This window comes from Caloenas nicobarica, chromosome 3, assembly GCF_036013445.1.
Source record: "Caloenas nicobarica isolate bCalNic1 chromosome 3, bCalNic1.hap1, whole genome shotgun sequence".
In the NCBI taxonomy this organism is placed as follows: Eukaryota; Metazoa; Chordata; class Aves; order Columbiformes; family Columbidae; genus Caloenas; species Caloenas nicobarica.
The window spans coordinates 13,749,987-13,766,943 of record NC_088247.1 but is presented as its reverse complement, the minus strand read 5'-3'; the positions used below and the strand labels follow the sequence as shown (position 1 = coordinate 13,766,943).

The 16,957-nt window shown below is 37.5% G+C and overlaps 1 protein-coding gene across 1 annotated transcript in view; it reads right to left on the bottom strand.

Annotated features, from left to right (window-relative positions):
• NBAS (NBAS subunit of NRZ tethering complex) overlaps positions 1-16,957 on the bottom strand; it is a 189,320-nt gene that overhangs the window by 156,301 nt on the left and 16,062 nt on the right. Inside the window, 10 exon segments of the mRNA XM_065631127.1 lie at positions 731-809; positions 1,058-1,192; positions 2,078-2,229; positions 4,585-4,710; positions 5,435-5,692; positions 6,788-6,981; positions 8,418-8,481; positions 9,027-9,155; positions 12,545-12,610; positions 13,514-13,652. Of these exon segments, the coding sequence (XP_065487199.1) occupies positions 731-809; positions 1,058-1,192; positions 2,078-2,229; positions 4,585-4,710; positions 5,435-5,692; positions 6,788-6,981; positions 8,418-8,481; positions 9,027-9,155; positions 12,545-12,610; positions 13,514-13,652 (1,342 nt within the window).

Sequence of the window (16,957 nt, the reverse complement as noted above, 5' to 3'; positions counted from 1 at the left end):
ACAGAGGGAAATAATAATAATCCTGCATTAACTCCACATCCCACGCTGTTACAAAACCTAATCCCCTTCAGTCACGATATGTTCAGAGGAGGCTTCTGCCCAACTAGACCTGTCAACATGAGAAGCGGCCATTTGCCACAGAGAAGCAGGAAAAACGGTAACTTGAACAGAAAACAGCTTAATTTCTCAAGTGAGAGACTGTAACATTTCAAGAATACTGTAAATATTAATACTACAATATATATCAAAAATGATATGATCATAGAATCATTTTGGTTGGAAGAGACCCTCAGGATCATCAAGTCCAACCATAACCTAACTCTAGCACTAAACCATGACCATAGGAACCTCATCTAAATGCCTTTTAAACACCTCCAGGGATGGTGACCCCACCACCTCCCTGGGCAGCCTGTTCCAACGCCTGACAACCCTTTCTGTGAAGAGTTTTTTCCTAATATCCAACCTAAATTTCCCCTGGTTCAACTTGAGGCCATTTCCTCCCATCCTATCACTTGCTACCTGGGAGAAGAGACCAACCCCCTGCATGCTACAACCTCCTTTCAGGCAGTTGCAGACAGCGATAAGGTCTCCCCTCAGCCTCCTTTTCTCCAGGCTAAACAGCCCCAATTCCCTCAACCGCTCCTCATATGCAGCTCATCGTGTGAAATTACAGAAATACCTATGAAATGAGAACACAAGAGAACTGTAGCGAGTTACTGAGTTTCCTCACCTCATAGGTTTCAAGGCGATCAAGGTAAGTTAACAGCTTCAGCCTGGACCGGCAGAGCTCTTTTTGTTCCAGTGTCAGCCTATGTGCAAAACAGGAATTTCATGCTTGGAATTGATAGTGTACATCATGTGCACATGAAGACAATGGTTACACATTTTAATGACTTTGTGCACTGGAATATATCAAGAAAGTAAGTAAACTGAGAATTTCAACACAGTATAATGCCAACTAAAATTTAAACCACTTTCCTTTTAGGAATAACATACGTGAGAGTAACTGCTTTCTTGCAACTGTGTAGTTATAATAAAACTATAACATTTCATTTACTTTGAGAAGTTTACTGATAATAGCAGTTCTTGATGCTTCTTGGCCTCTTTTTCCTTTCTAGTATCCATTTCTTCATCTGGTGACAAAAAGTCTTCATAGGGAATTTCAGTGTCCACCTCTCCTGGTAAGATAAATCTGGAGGACAAAACCAGCAATGTAATTAATGTTGATACAAACAAACAGATATGACCTACTAATTACTGAATAAACATACTAACACAGCTTTTTGTTTATGCCTTGACTAAAAATCTAAACTTGTATAGAAAATTATAATGGTGAGTTTTGCTGTTGTAAAGCAGCAGGTCACAAGTCAACAAGAGACATCACCTCTTGCTTCTACCCCCTTCCTAAAACAAAATTAAAACACCAACCACACAGCTCTGATGCTTGTGAAAAGTTTTAAATTCCACAGGTACCACTGGGATTGGCAGCAGTTCTACAGCACACAATGGTAACAGGTAACTGCACAAAGGAACAGTGTGTTCTATTCCCACCACCAATAACGGGATACTGAAGAGAATTGTCTCTGCATGTATTTCCCCACAGACTCACTGTGTTTTGCTTTGCTCCCCTCCCCACTTCAGCAACAGAAGACCATTATAACAATTAAGAATTACAAAAAAATGCCTTTAGAGCTGCAGCTTCCAAAAGAGGCAGCAGAAACAGATCCTCATAGAAAAATCATGACATCGGAAGTTTTATATAATAGAGAAGCTAAAGGAGATCCAGAGAAGAGGGCAAATGCAGTACAAAATAAATAGCAATTTTACTTTTACAAAAGTAAAATGAGAACAGGTACTCTATAGAAATCTTTAGAATAGTTTGATTCTGAAGCATTACTTTTCTACATCCTTCAAAAGCATCTTAACATTTTCATTGAATAAAAAAAAAAATTAAAATGAAAACAAACAACCAAAAAAACCCAAAACAAACACAGAAAACTTTACCAAACTGTTATAAAATACTTAATCCATCATTCTTTTTTAAAGAAAACAAACAAAAAAAATACTCTTCCCAAACCTGCCACCATCTTCTCCTTTTCCTATGGCCACAAGAGCCTCCAAGTCTGTGCCCTTCAAGCCATACTGAAGCAGCTTCTTAGCAGCATCTACATTTTCTGGAACTCTTTCCAAGCACTCGTGAAGAACCCATGCACGCTTCTTAATTTTGCTCTGTCCAGGAACAAGAGCACAGGCACAATGTTACATGCTTCAATCCAAAGCAGTGAAATCACAGAAGTTAAAGTCTTCTAATGTGTTTCTTCCACTTCAGAAAATATCAAGTTAATCTGATGACTGGCAATGTCAACCAACTAAAGAGGTGAGAAAACTACCCTGCAAACAGTAAGCCTACAGTTCTGTTTATCAGTACATGGACTTAATTTTATTTGGTTAATGTAATGGAACTAAGTCTCTTTACAGTGCTCTGCTAATGACTGTTTGTTCATTAGCAGAAGTCTGATTCTCACCTGCAGAAAGTTAAGCTGCATCCTGAAAGTAATAAACACTCACAGTATAAAGCCCATGAATCAAAAGAGAACCAAAGTATGCAAAGCACGTAATTCCCTCAGAGTATATGTGGCAGAAAAGGGCACAGAAATGCCAAGTGATTTAGCAGAACTTCCGCAACAACAGGAACAGAAGTTATTATTTGTATTCCCTAATTAGTATCACTCCTCCTTACTCTAAACAAAATGTGATGGTTTGGGGCTAAAATGTATATTATAGACTGAGTATATTCCACAATAGCACTCAAGTCATTTTCAGTATCAACCTCAACATGCCAATAGAATTTAGTGATAGGAAGGACACACCAGGGTAACAAAATATTATTGGCCTCATTTGCTAATCTTCAGTTGAGATTGCATAGCACATGGAGAATGGCTACTTGTAAAAATAAGATTTTACATTAAAATCTCACAGAAACCTCTAGAAATTTTTCCTCAAGAAAAAGCAAGAAGTTATTTAGGTAACTGGCATTATATCAACAGTCCCCAGAAACTCTAATAGCTATAGACTGGGCTGGTTCACCATCAGAACAATTGAAATGGCCTAGAGAAAGTACTCCGTAGAAGAAGTCTCTGTGGCTATGCTGCCATCCAGCGAGATCTGGACAGGCTAGAGAGTTGGGCGGGGAAAAATTTAATGAAATATAACAAGGGAAAATGTAGAGTCTTACATCTGGGCAGGAACAACCCCAGGTTCCAGTATAGGTTGGGGAATGACCTGTTAGAGAGCAGTGTAGGGGAAAGGGACCTGGGGGTCCTGGTGGACAGCAGGATGACCATGAGCCAGCACTGTGCCCTTGTGGCCAGGAAGGCCAATGGCATCCTGGGGTGTATTAGAAGGGGGGTGGTTAGTAGGTCGAGAGAGGTTCTCCTTCCCCTCTACTCTGCCCTGGCAAGACCTCATCTGGAATACTGTGTCCAGTTCCCTGTCCTTCTTGAACTGAGAGGCCCGGAACTGCGTGAGAGAGTCCAGCGCAGGGCAACGAAGATGATGAAGGGAGTGGAGCATCTCCCGTGTGAGGAAAGGCTGAGGGAGCTGGGCCTCTTTAGCTTGGAGGAGACTGAGGGGTGACCTCATTAATGTTTATAAATATATAAAAGGTGGGTGTCACGAGGATGGAGCCAGGCTCTTCTCAGTAACAACCAACAGTAAGACAAGGGGTAATGGGTTCAAGCTGGAACACAAGAGGTTCCACTTAAATTTGAGAAGAAACTTCTTCTCAGTGAGGGTGACGGAACACTGGAACAGGCTGCCCAGGGAGGTTGTGGAGTCTCCTTCTCTGGAGACATTCAAAACCCGCCTGGACGCCTTCCTGTGTAACTTCATCTGGGTGTTCCTGCTCTGGCAGGGGGATTGGACTGGATGATCTTTTGAGGTCCCTTCCAATCCCTAACATTCTGTGATTAAATTATTATCTGGCTTGGAAAAAAAAATAAAATAAAGATTAGATTTCCCTTGATCTTTTGAAGGCTTTACACTATAGTAACATTAGGTCGGGCATTGTTGCCAATGCTTGTCTGCTGAATTTGAGGTCTTTCATCTAAGCCAGAAAATCCCGTTTCATTCTACTGAAAAACTCTGGTTACGGGTAGCAGAGTTTACTATAAACTTAGTTATTCAAACTTTCCTATAGCTATTGATACCAACTACACTTTCCCATTTAATTTTCTAAAATACTTTGAAGTTATTTAAATACTTTATATTTTCAATTATTATTACTAATCATTTGCCATACAACAATACACTGCTGCATGTGGGGGAGAGATTACACTACAGAAAGCAAGCTGCTATATCAGAAATTAGAAGATAATCCAAAGGAAAGATTTCTATTAACTTCCAAGGTCTCCAGATCAGGCCTTCAGTTAATTTAACAAGATCGTTCTCTTCCAGATGACATGAAGTGAAATTTGCCACCAACTTATGTTGCATAAATTAGAACGCAACTGAGAATTCAATTTCTGTGAAGATAATGCAGACATTCTGATAAGAAAGCCTGCAAGTCACAAAAAACAAACTCACCAAATAGTCTTGAATTGAAGCGACATTAACAGCTGACTTCCTCCACTGTCTTTGATACACAAGATCAGAATCAAGGCCATATGCTTGAGCCAAAGACAAAGCTTCCCCATAGTCTTCATTATCAATCTAAAACGCAAACACATGAAAGTCATCCAATTTCCGTATTAAAAAATCAGTTAATTAATTCTGCATGTTGAAACAGGTAGAGGGAAAATTACTGTGGGTATGCTCAAGCAGGTAGGAAAGATAACCACTCAAGATACAGGTAAGTCTTAAATCTCACAGAAACCTCTAGAAATTTTTCCTCAAGAAAAAGCAAGAAGTTATTTAGGTAACTGGCATTATATCAACAGTCCCCGGAAACTCTGATAGCTATAGACTGGGCTGGTTCACCATCAGAACAATTGAAATGGCCTAGAGAAAGTACTCCATAGAAGAAGTCTCTGTTCTTCAGTGAGAGGGAGTCAAAGGATTAATTTGTATGTACGTCTGAAAAAACATGCAAGTAAACTATATTAACATCAGAGTAGAAGTTAACCCATTCCCTGGTCAAAAACAAGCTAAACTTATTACATTCAATATATTTGTCAGGTCTTCCATTATTTGTAAATGCTCACTTGAGTAGACTTCCAGATCTGGCCAAACTCACGATGCTCAGTGTCTCCTCAGTCACCTGCAAACATCATCCCATCTGAATTTTTATAATGCTGGTTTTAAACAATAATCCTTTGTCAACTAAGAGACCCTTAGAATTATGTGCCTAAATTCTTCTGCTAATAAAGAAATAATTTAAAAAATAAATTTCTAAATAAAGCTCATTAGCAGATACAACCTTTGCTTCTATACACACCTTTCTCTGGTACAGTTCCTCTGGAGTCGTAGATCTCAAACTGACAAGGCGGAAATTCTTTGTAATAGTTCGTGGACGTTTCCGTGGAGGAGCAAATCGTTCCATTTCTGTCACAAAGTACAGGCCTTGCTTTAGGTAGCTGAAGTATCTGTCCTTAGCAGAAGTTTCATCATCTGAGTCAGAGTCATCTTCTCCCTCATCTTCATCACTAGGCCTGCTCTCCAATCGTAATCTTTTTGGAAAGAGTTTTATCTCACACTGCACAGAAAACAATTTAAAGGAGTAGAATATGAAGCATCCACCTACTACATCTTAACTGGTTTGGTGAGAACTGAATACATCTCCACTTCCAGTACTACAAATTTCAGAATCAACATCCTTCCTCCCCTTCTCCTCCTTTAAACCCTTTATTTATCTGCTTACTTAATATATTCCACAAACCCTGATAGGGTCAGTCTCCTAGATCTGATGCTTCATCCCTTATCTATTGAAGCAAGGGTGAAGGCTTCGTAATAGTAACACACTACGACACTGAAAGTCCTACACCCTCTGGACAACACCAAACTATGGAGACATCTTACTACATCATTATAGAGCTTACTGAAGTTTACGGCAATGTTTTCAACTCTGAGCTATCCAAAGCCAGATCTTCTGTGTGTTGGTCACTGGCTAGATCTGATATCCGGAATAATACAAATCATTCAAAAAATACACATGTAAGCTTCGGTATGTATTAAGATATTCTGATAAATATTATGGTAAACACTTAAGATATTTAAGACGTATTTCAGTATAAGCCTTAAGAAATAGTCATTCTCTTGGTTTCAAAGCAAATTCCTGGCTAATTTCTTAACCAAAATTATGTTCTACTTCCTCCTGGAATCCTACTACAGACGAACTAAAATAGATCCCTTACATGGCTTGGCCTGAATTTAAATGTGCTCTTCATTTTTTCTTAAATATACTCCCTCTGTAAGAGGCATCTGTTTCAAAATGGCAGAAGGATGCTTGCAGTATTCTTCAAATGCACTAACATACAAAGCAGTGAAAACTCTCAACACAAACTTTCCTGCAGCAAGATTCCTCTCATTAAGATTCAACCTTCTAGGAGTCTTGCATCTACCCTCTAGAAGTTATTCAGCAATTAAGTTTTTATTAAGACAGTTAACTGGCAGCAACTTCAGAAATTTCCTGCAATACCTACCCAGAGATAAGGAAACAATCATTTTTCCAATAATAATTTCTATTTTTTTAAACCATAGCACACACATGTAACACCCTTAGGTTACGCATAGAAAAGCAAACTGTTTCTACTGTATTCTAAAAATACATCTGCCTGTGCACATTCCTCACCTCCAGACTTAGAAATCCTCCATCATGAGCTGAAGTGACCTGAGGAGAACTCTCAAACCATTCACACGACTTGCCCAGCAAGTTTCTTAACGTCCTGACTGATGAAACAGTCAATGCACCAGAGCAGCGAGCCAGGATGACAGAATTATCTGCCCACCAATTTACATCTATCAGTGGGTAATAGGATTCTTTATCTAGAATTAAAAAAAATAAGAACATACCGTACAAAGAATATAACTTTAAACATCTGCTAAGAACAGGAGTGACTTCAATTATTGAAAGATTTCATCTGATGGCCCAATTTAACAAACATTTATTACTGTATATGCATTCTTGTATTTTAGATCAATTATATTTTACTACATCAGTTCTGCATTAACTAAAGCTGACTGTTGAGAAGAAAAAAAAAATCCTTAATTTTGGACTTATTTGTTTTCAATATTATTTGGTAAAAAAATAGTTAACTGATTTATTTGCACAAAACATGACAAATTTTAGATATTTTATAAAGATCTGCTTCAATACTTTCTGGGCCATCCTTAACCAAACCTCCCTGGCAACAAACATAACACTGATGAAAATCAGAAAAGGTTACACTGCTTTTGAGGACAAGTGACAACTATGAACAAGGCTTCTGAAACAGCCAAAAAAATAACATTGTTAAGAAATTAAACCAAAAAAACAAACGAACAAAAAATCACCATGACTGAGGATGGAAGCTGTGTAATTTCTAAGATTGTTTTGATTATGGTACCTGGATTTTGGGACAAAATGTTCACCAGAGAGTTACCTCAATTTGTTCACTACCGTGCCATTTCTCACCTCTCTGATGAGCCTTTCCCCAAAGAGCACTGAGAAACAGAAGAGTTTATCACCTGTCTGCCACTTCAGTGCTTAGTCACAGCCTAGCTGTGAAGGTCAGGCGAGTTAAGCCAAAGACAGAATCACCAAGAAAAAGAGTACAAAGAAACAGGAATCTTTTAATAAAATAGATGTGTATAAGCAATAGGGAATAGATGATGGAATAGCTATTGATCTCTGCACTCTTGGAAGAGCCGTGCAATAACCAGGTGATAAATGGCTGTACGCGGTGGCCTGAATTTTGAGAAAAGAATGGAGAGATTGACATGAGGCAAATCCAGTTGGAGGAAACAAAGCCTTTTTGTTTCAGAATTTTAAAACAATTTTTTTAAATTACGTTAGCTTTCAAGATTTAGAAGACATTCACAGAAATAAAAGGTAAAGTGTAGGTTTTAAACTGTGGGCTCTAATAATGTGTTACCTACAATATTATGATCTAGTGGCCTCTGATACAAGCTGAGATGTTTGCTGAATGTTAAGCATTCTACAGAGTCATAATCGCATGATTAATAATAAATGAAGTCCTGCACTAACCAAAATATCCTCTTATTTATGGTTGTGGCTGCAAAAGCATTCCTAAGAGAGGATTTTAATACAACCTATTGTGACACTCATTTAGCTATGCCATGCTACAAATTCAAATAATACATACAATTTTGGCAACTATTCTAACTGAGATTTAATTAAGCCATTTCAGATCTCTGTACATTTGTGTAAATAGTTTTAACTACACAGTGGTATAAAATAATGATCTAACTGTACCACATACCTTTTATTTTCTTTCTTTTTTCACTAGAGAGTATCCAGTCTGGGTTGATCTCATCATAACCTGGCTAAAAAAAAGTGCAAGAGGAAAAAAGATTATATGCAAGTAAGTCTTTGTAACATAGACAATTTGTGTATTTAATCTATTCCTGTAGAAAGCATGTGACTTACTAACACCAATCTGATGAACAAACTATTCTTGAGTGTTACCTGGCAAATAGTATGGTAAATTTTGAGAAACCAATAGATGAACACACTAGGCATACAGCAGAATTTGGTTTCAGCCAAAGTTACTGATGCTGGACTCCACTATCATTTTAAAAATATCATTTCAGTCGACCTCTACCAGTGTTACCTATTTGGCATCAAAATGCCTCATTAAATTTCCATTCCAACACAATTGGTTCTTTTTCTTAATTTTTAAAGTTTAAGATTTATCATTAAAACAGATTATTGAGAAGCAAACACAGCACTCTTGAAAAGTATGCAGTTGACTGGAAAGACAGTATGCAGCTAAAACACAGTTACATGAACTACTCTCTTCTCCTAGGAAAACATACCTCTAGAGGATTAAAACACAGTGTAAATTTCTAAAAATCTGCATCCTTTTTACCTGATCAGTTTGGTCCCATTCTCCTTGTTGTCTGAGAGATGGAATAGACCAGATTGTCAGTTTTCCTGAGAAATGAATAGCTGCCAGAAGAGCTCCATCAGGGGAAAGACTCATCTTGAAAACTCCATCCTGCCAAACATTATGTCAGCAAAGTAAAAAAACAAGCAAACAAAAATACTCAAGGAATACACCCCCACCACCCCTAAAAAAAAAAACAAAACCAAAAACACCACACACCACACACAAAAAACCCCCCACAAAACTATGTTTAAAGTTAGAATAAAGGTAAAATACCAGTTGTGCCATGGAAGGGTAAAAACAATCTGTATAAAGGAAGAACACCACCATAACACCAACAAATCTTTAGGAACATGAACTTCTGTATCACACTGTCATACATCAAACAAAATCTGGAAGCGTGACATCCCCAGGAGAACAGTGCAGAGAGCAATGCAGCTACTTGGAGGAGAAACTGCAGGTTGTTCTCCAATCATCTGTTCAGAAAAAACATTCAGCAACCTTAGTTTTCTACTGTCCTGCCTCTCAGATCCACCCAGGGTGACTGCCGCCCAAACACAGCTTAGTACAGCTCTTCCTCCCTGGAAACAAACTTTTGGGTGGGCATTAATACAATTAAAAATGAAGAGGATGTAAGAGATACATAGATGAGAAGATCTTGAAGGAGCACATTGTTCACTACAGGCCACTGAATCTGAATTTAAGAATATCTTGGGTAACAAGAAACTAAACAGCAGTATAGCAAACATCAAATTAAGTCCATGCCGAAGAAATAATTCAACATCTATAAGTAAAGTTTTTCAAGGCTACAAAAATTCTGGCTGAAGTTTTCCTTGAGCTCTGTATATCTTAAGAGGTAAAACATACTTCAAACAAAATATTTCCTTAAGGATTCACAAAGTCCCACATAATTGCAGCTGAATCTAGACACTATTTCCACAAGACAAACACCTCTAAATATACACTCAAATTTGAAAGTCAAACTTAGTGTCACCGGCAATGCATAACAATTTCTGAAAATATAGTTTATTTATTCCCCCCTTCCTCAACACAACTTCTGTTTTCAGAAAGGTCATTAGGTTCTCAGAGTCTAGTCTTGACTGAAAGACAATAGGACATAGATTCCCAAAATTTATATTGTTTTTAAAATCCCACTATGTTAGTGCAATTCACTTTAAAAATTGTTCTAATAAGATTCAACCTAGTAATGTTAGAACTATCCAAGCCTGCAGCTAATCGATTTTTAAGCCAGTGCCTCCCCTCTTTGAAAACACTACCACATGAAAGAAGTACAGAAAAGTTACTAGACATCCATATGACTAAGTTTGAATAGAGTTTCTACAACACATAAGAGGTAGGTATCATTTGAGGTTTGTTCGCGTTTGTGGGGTTTCTTTTTATTATTTTTACTTTATTTCTTAGGCTGTTTAAGTTCTGGCTATGGCACAGAAATGATGATCAAGTGATCAGCTCACTGTTGTACCATGGTTTGCAGCTACTGAAAGCACTGCTTAAATTCAACCTTTAAATGTGGTGTTAATTGAAAAGGAGAGCATTACTAAGGCATTTTTTTAAAACTAATTATGATTTTTTTTTTCTAATATAAATAATTATCAAGTATTTACCAATTATATTCTTAGGCAGCCAGAGTACTGCAATCTCTATTACAGCTTGCCAAGGAATTGTATGCGCCTACTAATGGCAATTCATTCTTTACAAATCAAGTCCCATGCACAAAGGGCAAAGTAGAAGAGATACATAACCCACTCAGATAAATGGTCAGTGGTATATATCACAGATCTTATCAAGGATTAAACATTTACTCAGTAGTCAGTAATAATTCTGTTGCTGTTAAATTTAGATGATGGGTGGCCATTAACATATTCAAATTTACCACCCAAGCATTGTCATCTATAGAGATTAATCAGTTGTTTGGCAAAGCAGGCAATGCTGCCTCAGTAAACAGCTCGTCAGCATAAGGGAACTACAGAATAAGACACTGAACACCTCTGCAGGTTGGCACTTCACATTTTACAAGTGTCATTTAAGTTAGCAATGCTAAGAATCAAGTCCCAGTATAGCCAGTTCTAATATACAAGTTCTCTAGCTGCTGTGCCTGTTAACACCTGCCAATTTCCCACTAAGAATATAAACTATACTTCACATATTTAATCTGTAATCTCAGAAATCTGATTGAAACACTCAAGAATGAATAACAATATCTGCTTTTCCTTGTAAATTTAGTACTGGCAAGCACAGTGAAGTTGAACACAGCAACGCTCAGTACTAGCCTTCCAGTAAAAAAACAAAGTTTACTTCAGCCTTCTCTTTTGTATTTTCAGTGAAGGTAATAAAATCTCTCCCCATTCCATCCTTGAGAGAGATTCAGAAAGGTATGTTCTCCCCTAATCAAGCATGCAATTTCTTCTTATAACAAGTCACCTAAATATCTCAAAAAATCTATTAAGGTCATTTCCAAAGTCCATGTAACTTCGGACCAGCCATTTTTCCTCTCAGGAGGATACAGTGAGGGTGGCAGACAGATTCTTTGCTGTTCTTTCCTTGTAAAGCAAAAGAAGGGAAAACAATTTTTTTACAAGGAGGGAAAAAGGGACACAACTACTAGACAAGACAGAAGGCAGTGCAGTACTGCATGAGTAGCTCCTAAGGCATGTAGAAGCAAACCATGAGCACTGTGTGCTAACCCTTAGAAATACAGAAAGCAAACACCTACACCTCAGCATGACACTCAAAACGTAACACTCTCTCATTCAGGGGAGAGGAGAACACAAGGCCCATACCCAGGGTTTGTTAAGAACAAGCCAATTCTGATACGCAGTTTCGTTAAGTTTGCATGTATCCTGGTCGTAGAAGTTTGATCGATAACAAAGCTTTGAAGCAACTTAGCAAAATGTTTCCATAGTATGTCATAACAGACTGTAAAAATTCGTGTCTTTGTATCTGCCCCATTTAAGTAATGAATTATTAGTATGAATCCACACATTTTTTCTTCCCCACGTTTCATGAAAATTTTGGCCTGTGAGAGGGTTTTTGTTTGTTTTCCAGTGGGAGTGGGGAGTGGGTTTTGGAGTTCCTCTTATTTCTCTGTTGGGTATATACTTGAGAAACATCACCACAATCTACTCTCTTCTTGTAGATCTATAACACACCTAACATGCTATGATCATTACATTCATTAACAAATAACTAGATGGCTCTTTACACCTTCCTCTACATCTCTGGACTTATTCTGCCAGCATGCTGAAAATCCAAGATTCAGGCTTCTGCACATGAACTAATTGGATTTTTTTTAAAAGCCAAATAAATGGCAAGCTACTCCATTTACCACTAAAAGTGTATTATTTTTTATAAGTTTTATCAACATGTTAATTCTTAAGTTGCATAAATTAAAAACTACTTTCAAACAGTCTCTCAGACAGTCATTAATGGACAATTATGTTAGTAAAATACATTTCTGAGGTACCCCTAGACCTTAATACCTGTTCTGTTCCCCGCCTGCTGTAAAATCTTAAATTCATAATCCTTAATAATCCTCTTCTCTGTGCCTGTAAGAACAGAAACATATCATATAATGAAAGACAATCTCATACAGTGTTTTATGCACCAAAAACTAAGTCATATCTAAAGTACTAAAATAACTCTGCAGGAGTCTTTAAACTTACATAAGACTGCCTATTTTAAAATAAGGTACAGATAATAAAATGTGGGTTGTATAACTTCGCCCATTTAATTAGGTATGTCTCATGGCGCAGAAAAGCGCCACCCATTTGCAACAAAATTAACAGCTCGCTTTTAATACTAAGCAATACCCATGTAAGAGAAAATACTGGGGTTTATCCCAGTATACTGCAAATAGATTTCAGTATACCTACATGGTACTTGTTACCAGATCAAACATTTACCTCTACTAGAAGGAAAAGAAATCACGAGCCAGACAAACCATGTGCTGCCTTCTGTTATGAAGTTATAAAAAGACAAAAATAACAGGACTTTTTTCCAAACAAAGACAGGTAACATATCCCAGTCCACAACTAAAGAGTTTGTATATTTCAGCACTACAATTTTTTGTTGTTTCTTGGTGGTGGTGGGATTTGTTTGTGTGGTGGGGCTCTTTTTGTTGTTTTGTTTGTTTGGGGTTTTTGTTTGTTTGTTTGGGTTTTGTGTGGTTTTGTTTCTTTGTGGTTTTTGTTGCTGTTGTTTAAAAAAAAAAAAATAAACACACACACAAGCAATAATCAAGAACTTAAAAGCTCAAATCCAGCTACAGAAATAACAAAAATAGATGCTGCAGGAGAAGATACAACTTATTAGATGTTCACATCATAACTTACAAAATAGCAAAACTCTGCATTAAATTCTTCTTTCAACAAGAGATTCACATTGAACTTCCAGTTAAATAATTCTGCCAGTGACTATATTCATCCAGTAAAATAAAAAAACATACTTACTGTTCTAATATCATCTTCATAACTAGTGACCTGTTTATAATGGGGAGAGCCTGACAGAACTCTCCAAGCAGATATCCCACAACCAGCTGCTTTACACACTCCATCTTCATCTGTTTCACACCCTCCTACAAGCAGAAGTCTGTAAAATATATAAAGGCATATTATGGTTTCATATAGTGTCATGTGATTTTTTTTTTTAATTGTCTTAAGTCAGAACTATAGTAGTTTGCTTGCAGTAACAAAAAGACTAACTATATTAAGATACCTAACAGCAACAATAAACTTCAAACTTCAGGACATTTATTCACAGACAAAACGACTGAAATATTACTTGAGTAACACTCATTATTTGTGGCATTTATCCCTATCCATTTTCATCTCTAGCTTTGCAAATAAGGCATAATTCCCAACACTTAAAATATGTCTGGCTACAAATCTGAGTTCCTCTCTTACCCTCAAAGAATAAGAACAGCTACAGCTTAAGCTTATGAAAAGTTCTGATCATTCTGTTTAAGCATTAGGCTTCCATTTATTCAGATGTGGTACAAAGGCTACTTCTCTTTTATCGAGTAACTGAATGTATTATGGTTTTTCAACTTCATTTTCTAAGGCCACTCTACCAATTGAAAACGTGCATGCAAAAATTTCATTGCACACAGTAGATGGATATTTTAAAAACTTTGAGGAAACTTCAGTTATTGCCAATTACCACTAAAATGTATTGAGATGTCTTCCCTTTAAGTTCTTTCACCTTATCAGCAAGCAGTTTTATATTTAACTAATGATTATTTTGACAAAAAAAAACACCAACTTTGAAACAGATGCCTACATTTGTCTGGAACCATCGTTGTAGTGAACAACCCATCAAAAAGTAAAGTATCTGCAAAAAATGTACAGGTTGGAAGAGCCAGAAGTCCAGCCCTGAGAACTCTCCTTTATCAACTTTCAAAGTCTGCATTACTCTTGAAATGCTCTACCACCTAGTGGCTGATGCTCATACAGCTCTCAGCTGTGATCTGGATGCATTTCAAAACATTTCGTGCAAGGGTCAGTTGAAAGAAAAAAAAAATCCTTCAACATTTAATCCCCTTTAAGAGGTGAGTAAAACTTATGTAACATTCCCGGGTCTCATGCTGTTCACAGCAACATGACTTATACCACGGATGCTTACAGTCCAGTGAAGTTTTTAAGAGTTTTAGTTATTTTGTGGTGTAAAGCGGGGGGTGTCAAACCCATTTTCACCTCGTGGTTGCCTTCAAAGGGCCAGAGGTAATCTTAGGACTGTATTGTGGGAAAGCAAAGACATGGGAAAGCAAGATGTGCGGTTCCAGCCACCTGGATGATAAAGGAAGATTAATACTAACATGACCATCTGGACGGTCAAAGAAATAGTACTAACATAATTAGACCATAGCAAAATACAAAGGCCCTTGAACAGATTGTGCTGAAGTATGTTTCTCATAACTGTAAAGAGTTATAGCCCAGACTCATGAGAATGGTATCTCGGGCTGGATGACCACCCCCAAGTACATGGGATGTGTGAATGTCCTTGGGCCTCATCTGTGAATGAGTGGGAACATAACTGAAACAAACATAACATGAGTGTGGTATGTTTTTAATAACAACTATTGGAAAAACATCTTATGTAACATCTTAGTCCAGGCCCATATCTGTAAATCCTATAAATTGTCAATGGCTAATAAAGAGCCTGGCTCAGCTCTCTGCTCTGCGCTCCTTCCTGAACAAGATCTCTGCCTGTGTGTGCGTCTTTGTCTGCGTCCCGGTGTGCGTCCTTCCTCGTCGCCGCACAGTATAACTGTAGGAGTCGTTACATTTAGACAGTTCTAAAACTACGTTCAGCCCTTTGAAGGCAACCACGAGGCTGATGCGGCCCCTGGTGAAAATGGGTTTGACACCCCTGGTGTAAAGAGTTGCGTAAGACAGAAGAACAGAAACACCTTTCACTATTCTCCAAGACTCCCCACTTACCACCGTAATTAACAGGAAAATGGGTAATTTTGCATTGTTCTTATGATCAGAAAGTAAAGCATAGCACAGCTAAGACTAACTACTTCTCCCTTAAGGAGATGCTGTTTAACTTCAGCATATGTAAAGATTCTGGCTGAGCACCCATGACGCAATGGTTTCTGGCTGTAGTATACCACGAAGAAACCACGTTATCATTTAAGGAACAAACAGATTCCTATCAGACCTAAAGAAATTTACCATGAGTAGCACAGATCATATTTCAAACTCCTTAAAACCAGTAACCTCAACAGTATGTGGAAGCAAACATATCTTGAGTAATTAGAACACATTTTTTGTAGCAGTAACATCAGAAAAAAAGGAGACACAAAATTCACCTATTATAGATTTCCAGTAGATACTCAAAGTAATTGGGTTTATGAAGACAACAACAATTAGCAAAACATGGTGTTAGACAGTCCGTGAGAGGACTCCAACACAGACGCAGCTGCAAGGGAGGACTATACTTCAGCATTATGTAGATTGCAAAAGAAACTTCACCATACATACTACTTGTTAAACAGAGAATCCAACTGTTGCTCAGTGAGCACAGCAATCCCAGTGTTAAAATACCAACGAACTCCTACAGTGCAGATCTCTTATCTGAACAAGCTAATAATATAAGACTGTATCAAGGCTTTTACGTGCAAAACTTTACATTGAGGATTTACGTTTAAGATGAAACCAAGTTGGTTTACATTTTAATTGTTTCCAATCAACAGCAACCGTTTGGGTTTGATACTGGTTGTCCATTCTGGTCAACCTGAGAATAGAACAACTCTCAAGTACGTATTTGGACAGGAACTCGGAGGAACTTACCAAGACACCACTTTAACCCAAAATACTTGTAAGAGTACTTTGTTCCTCAAGTCATATTAAACTCAAGCTCAATCTGAGGATGTCTCTGGTACCAGGACTCTTAAAGACTACAGGGTTGGTTAAAAGTAACAATAACGGAAAGGCAGACATTGAAAACCAGAATATTTAAGCAATTCCGTACTCAAGCAACTGAGGAAATCGGAAGCAATAAGCAGGACAACACAGCAAGTTTAATTTTCCTTCAACTTTGGAACATCAACAAATAACTAGAAACTACTTGAACAGTTTGTTTTTCTTTCATGAAGAAAGTAACTTTAACTGAGGGAAGCTCAAAGAGAACACCACCAATTCTTCAGGAACACGGAAAACAGTAACACATGAGGTACAGCCAGCACTAAATAACACAGTTCTTAGAACCACACAAAATATTTCAATATCAAACTTTCTGCTGATTACTGGGGAAATGTGCACCTTGGAGGAGAAAAATTTCACAGATCAAATGTCATACACTTAATAATACATTTGGTTGTTTCTCTTCTGCATATTCTAATTTTCCTTCTCCCAGATGTTTCTGTTCTGCAACTTTCCTTTGCCTACGAT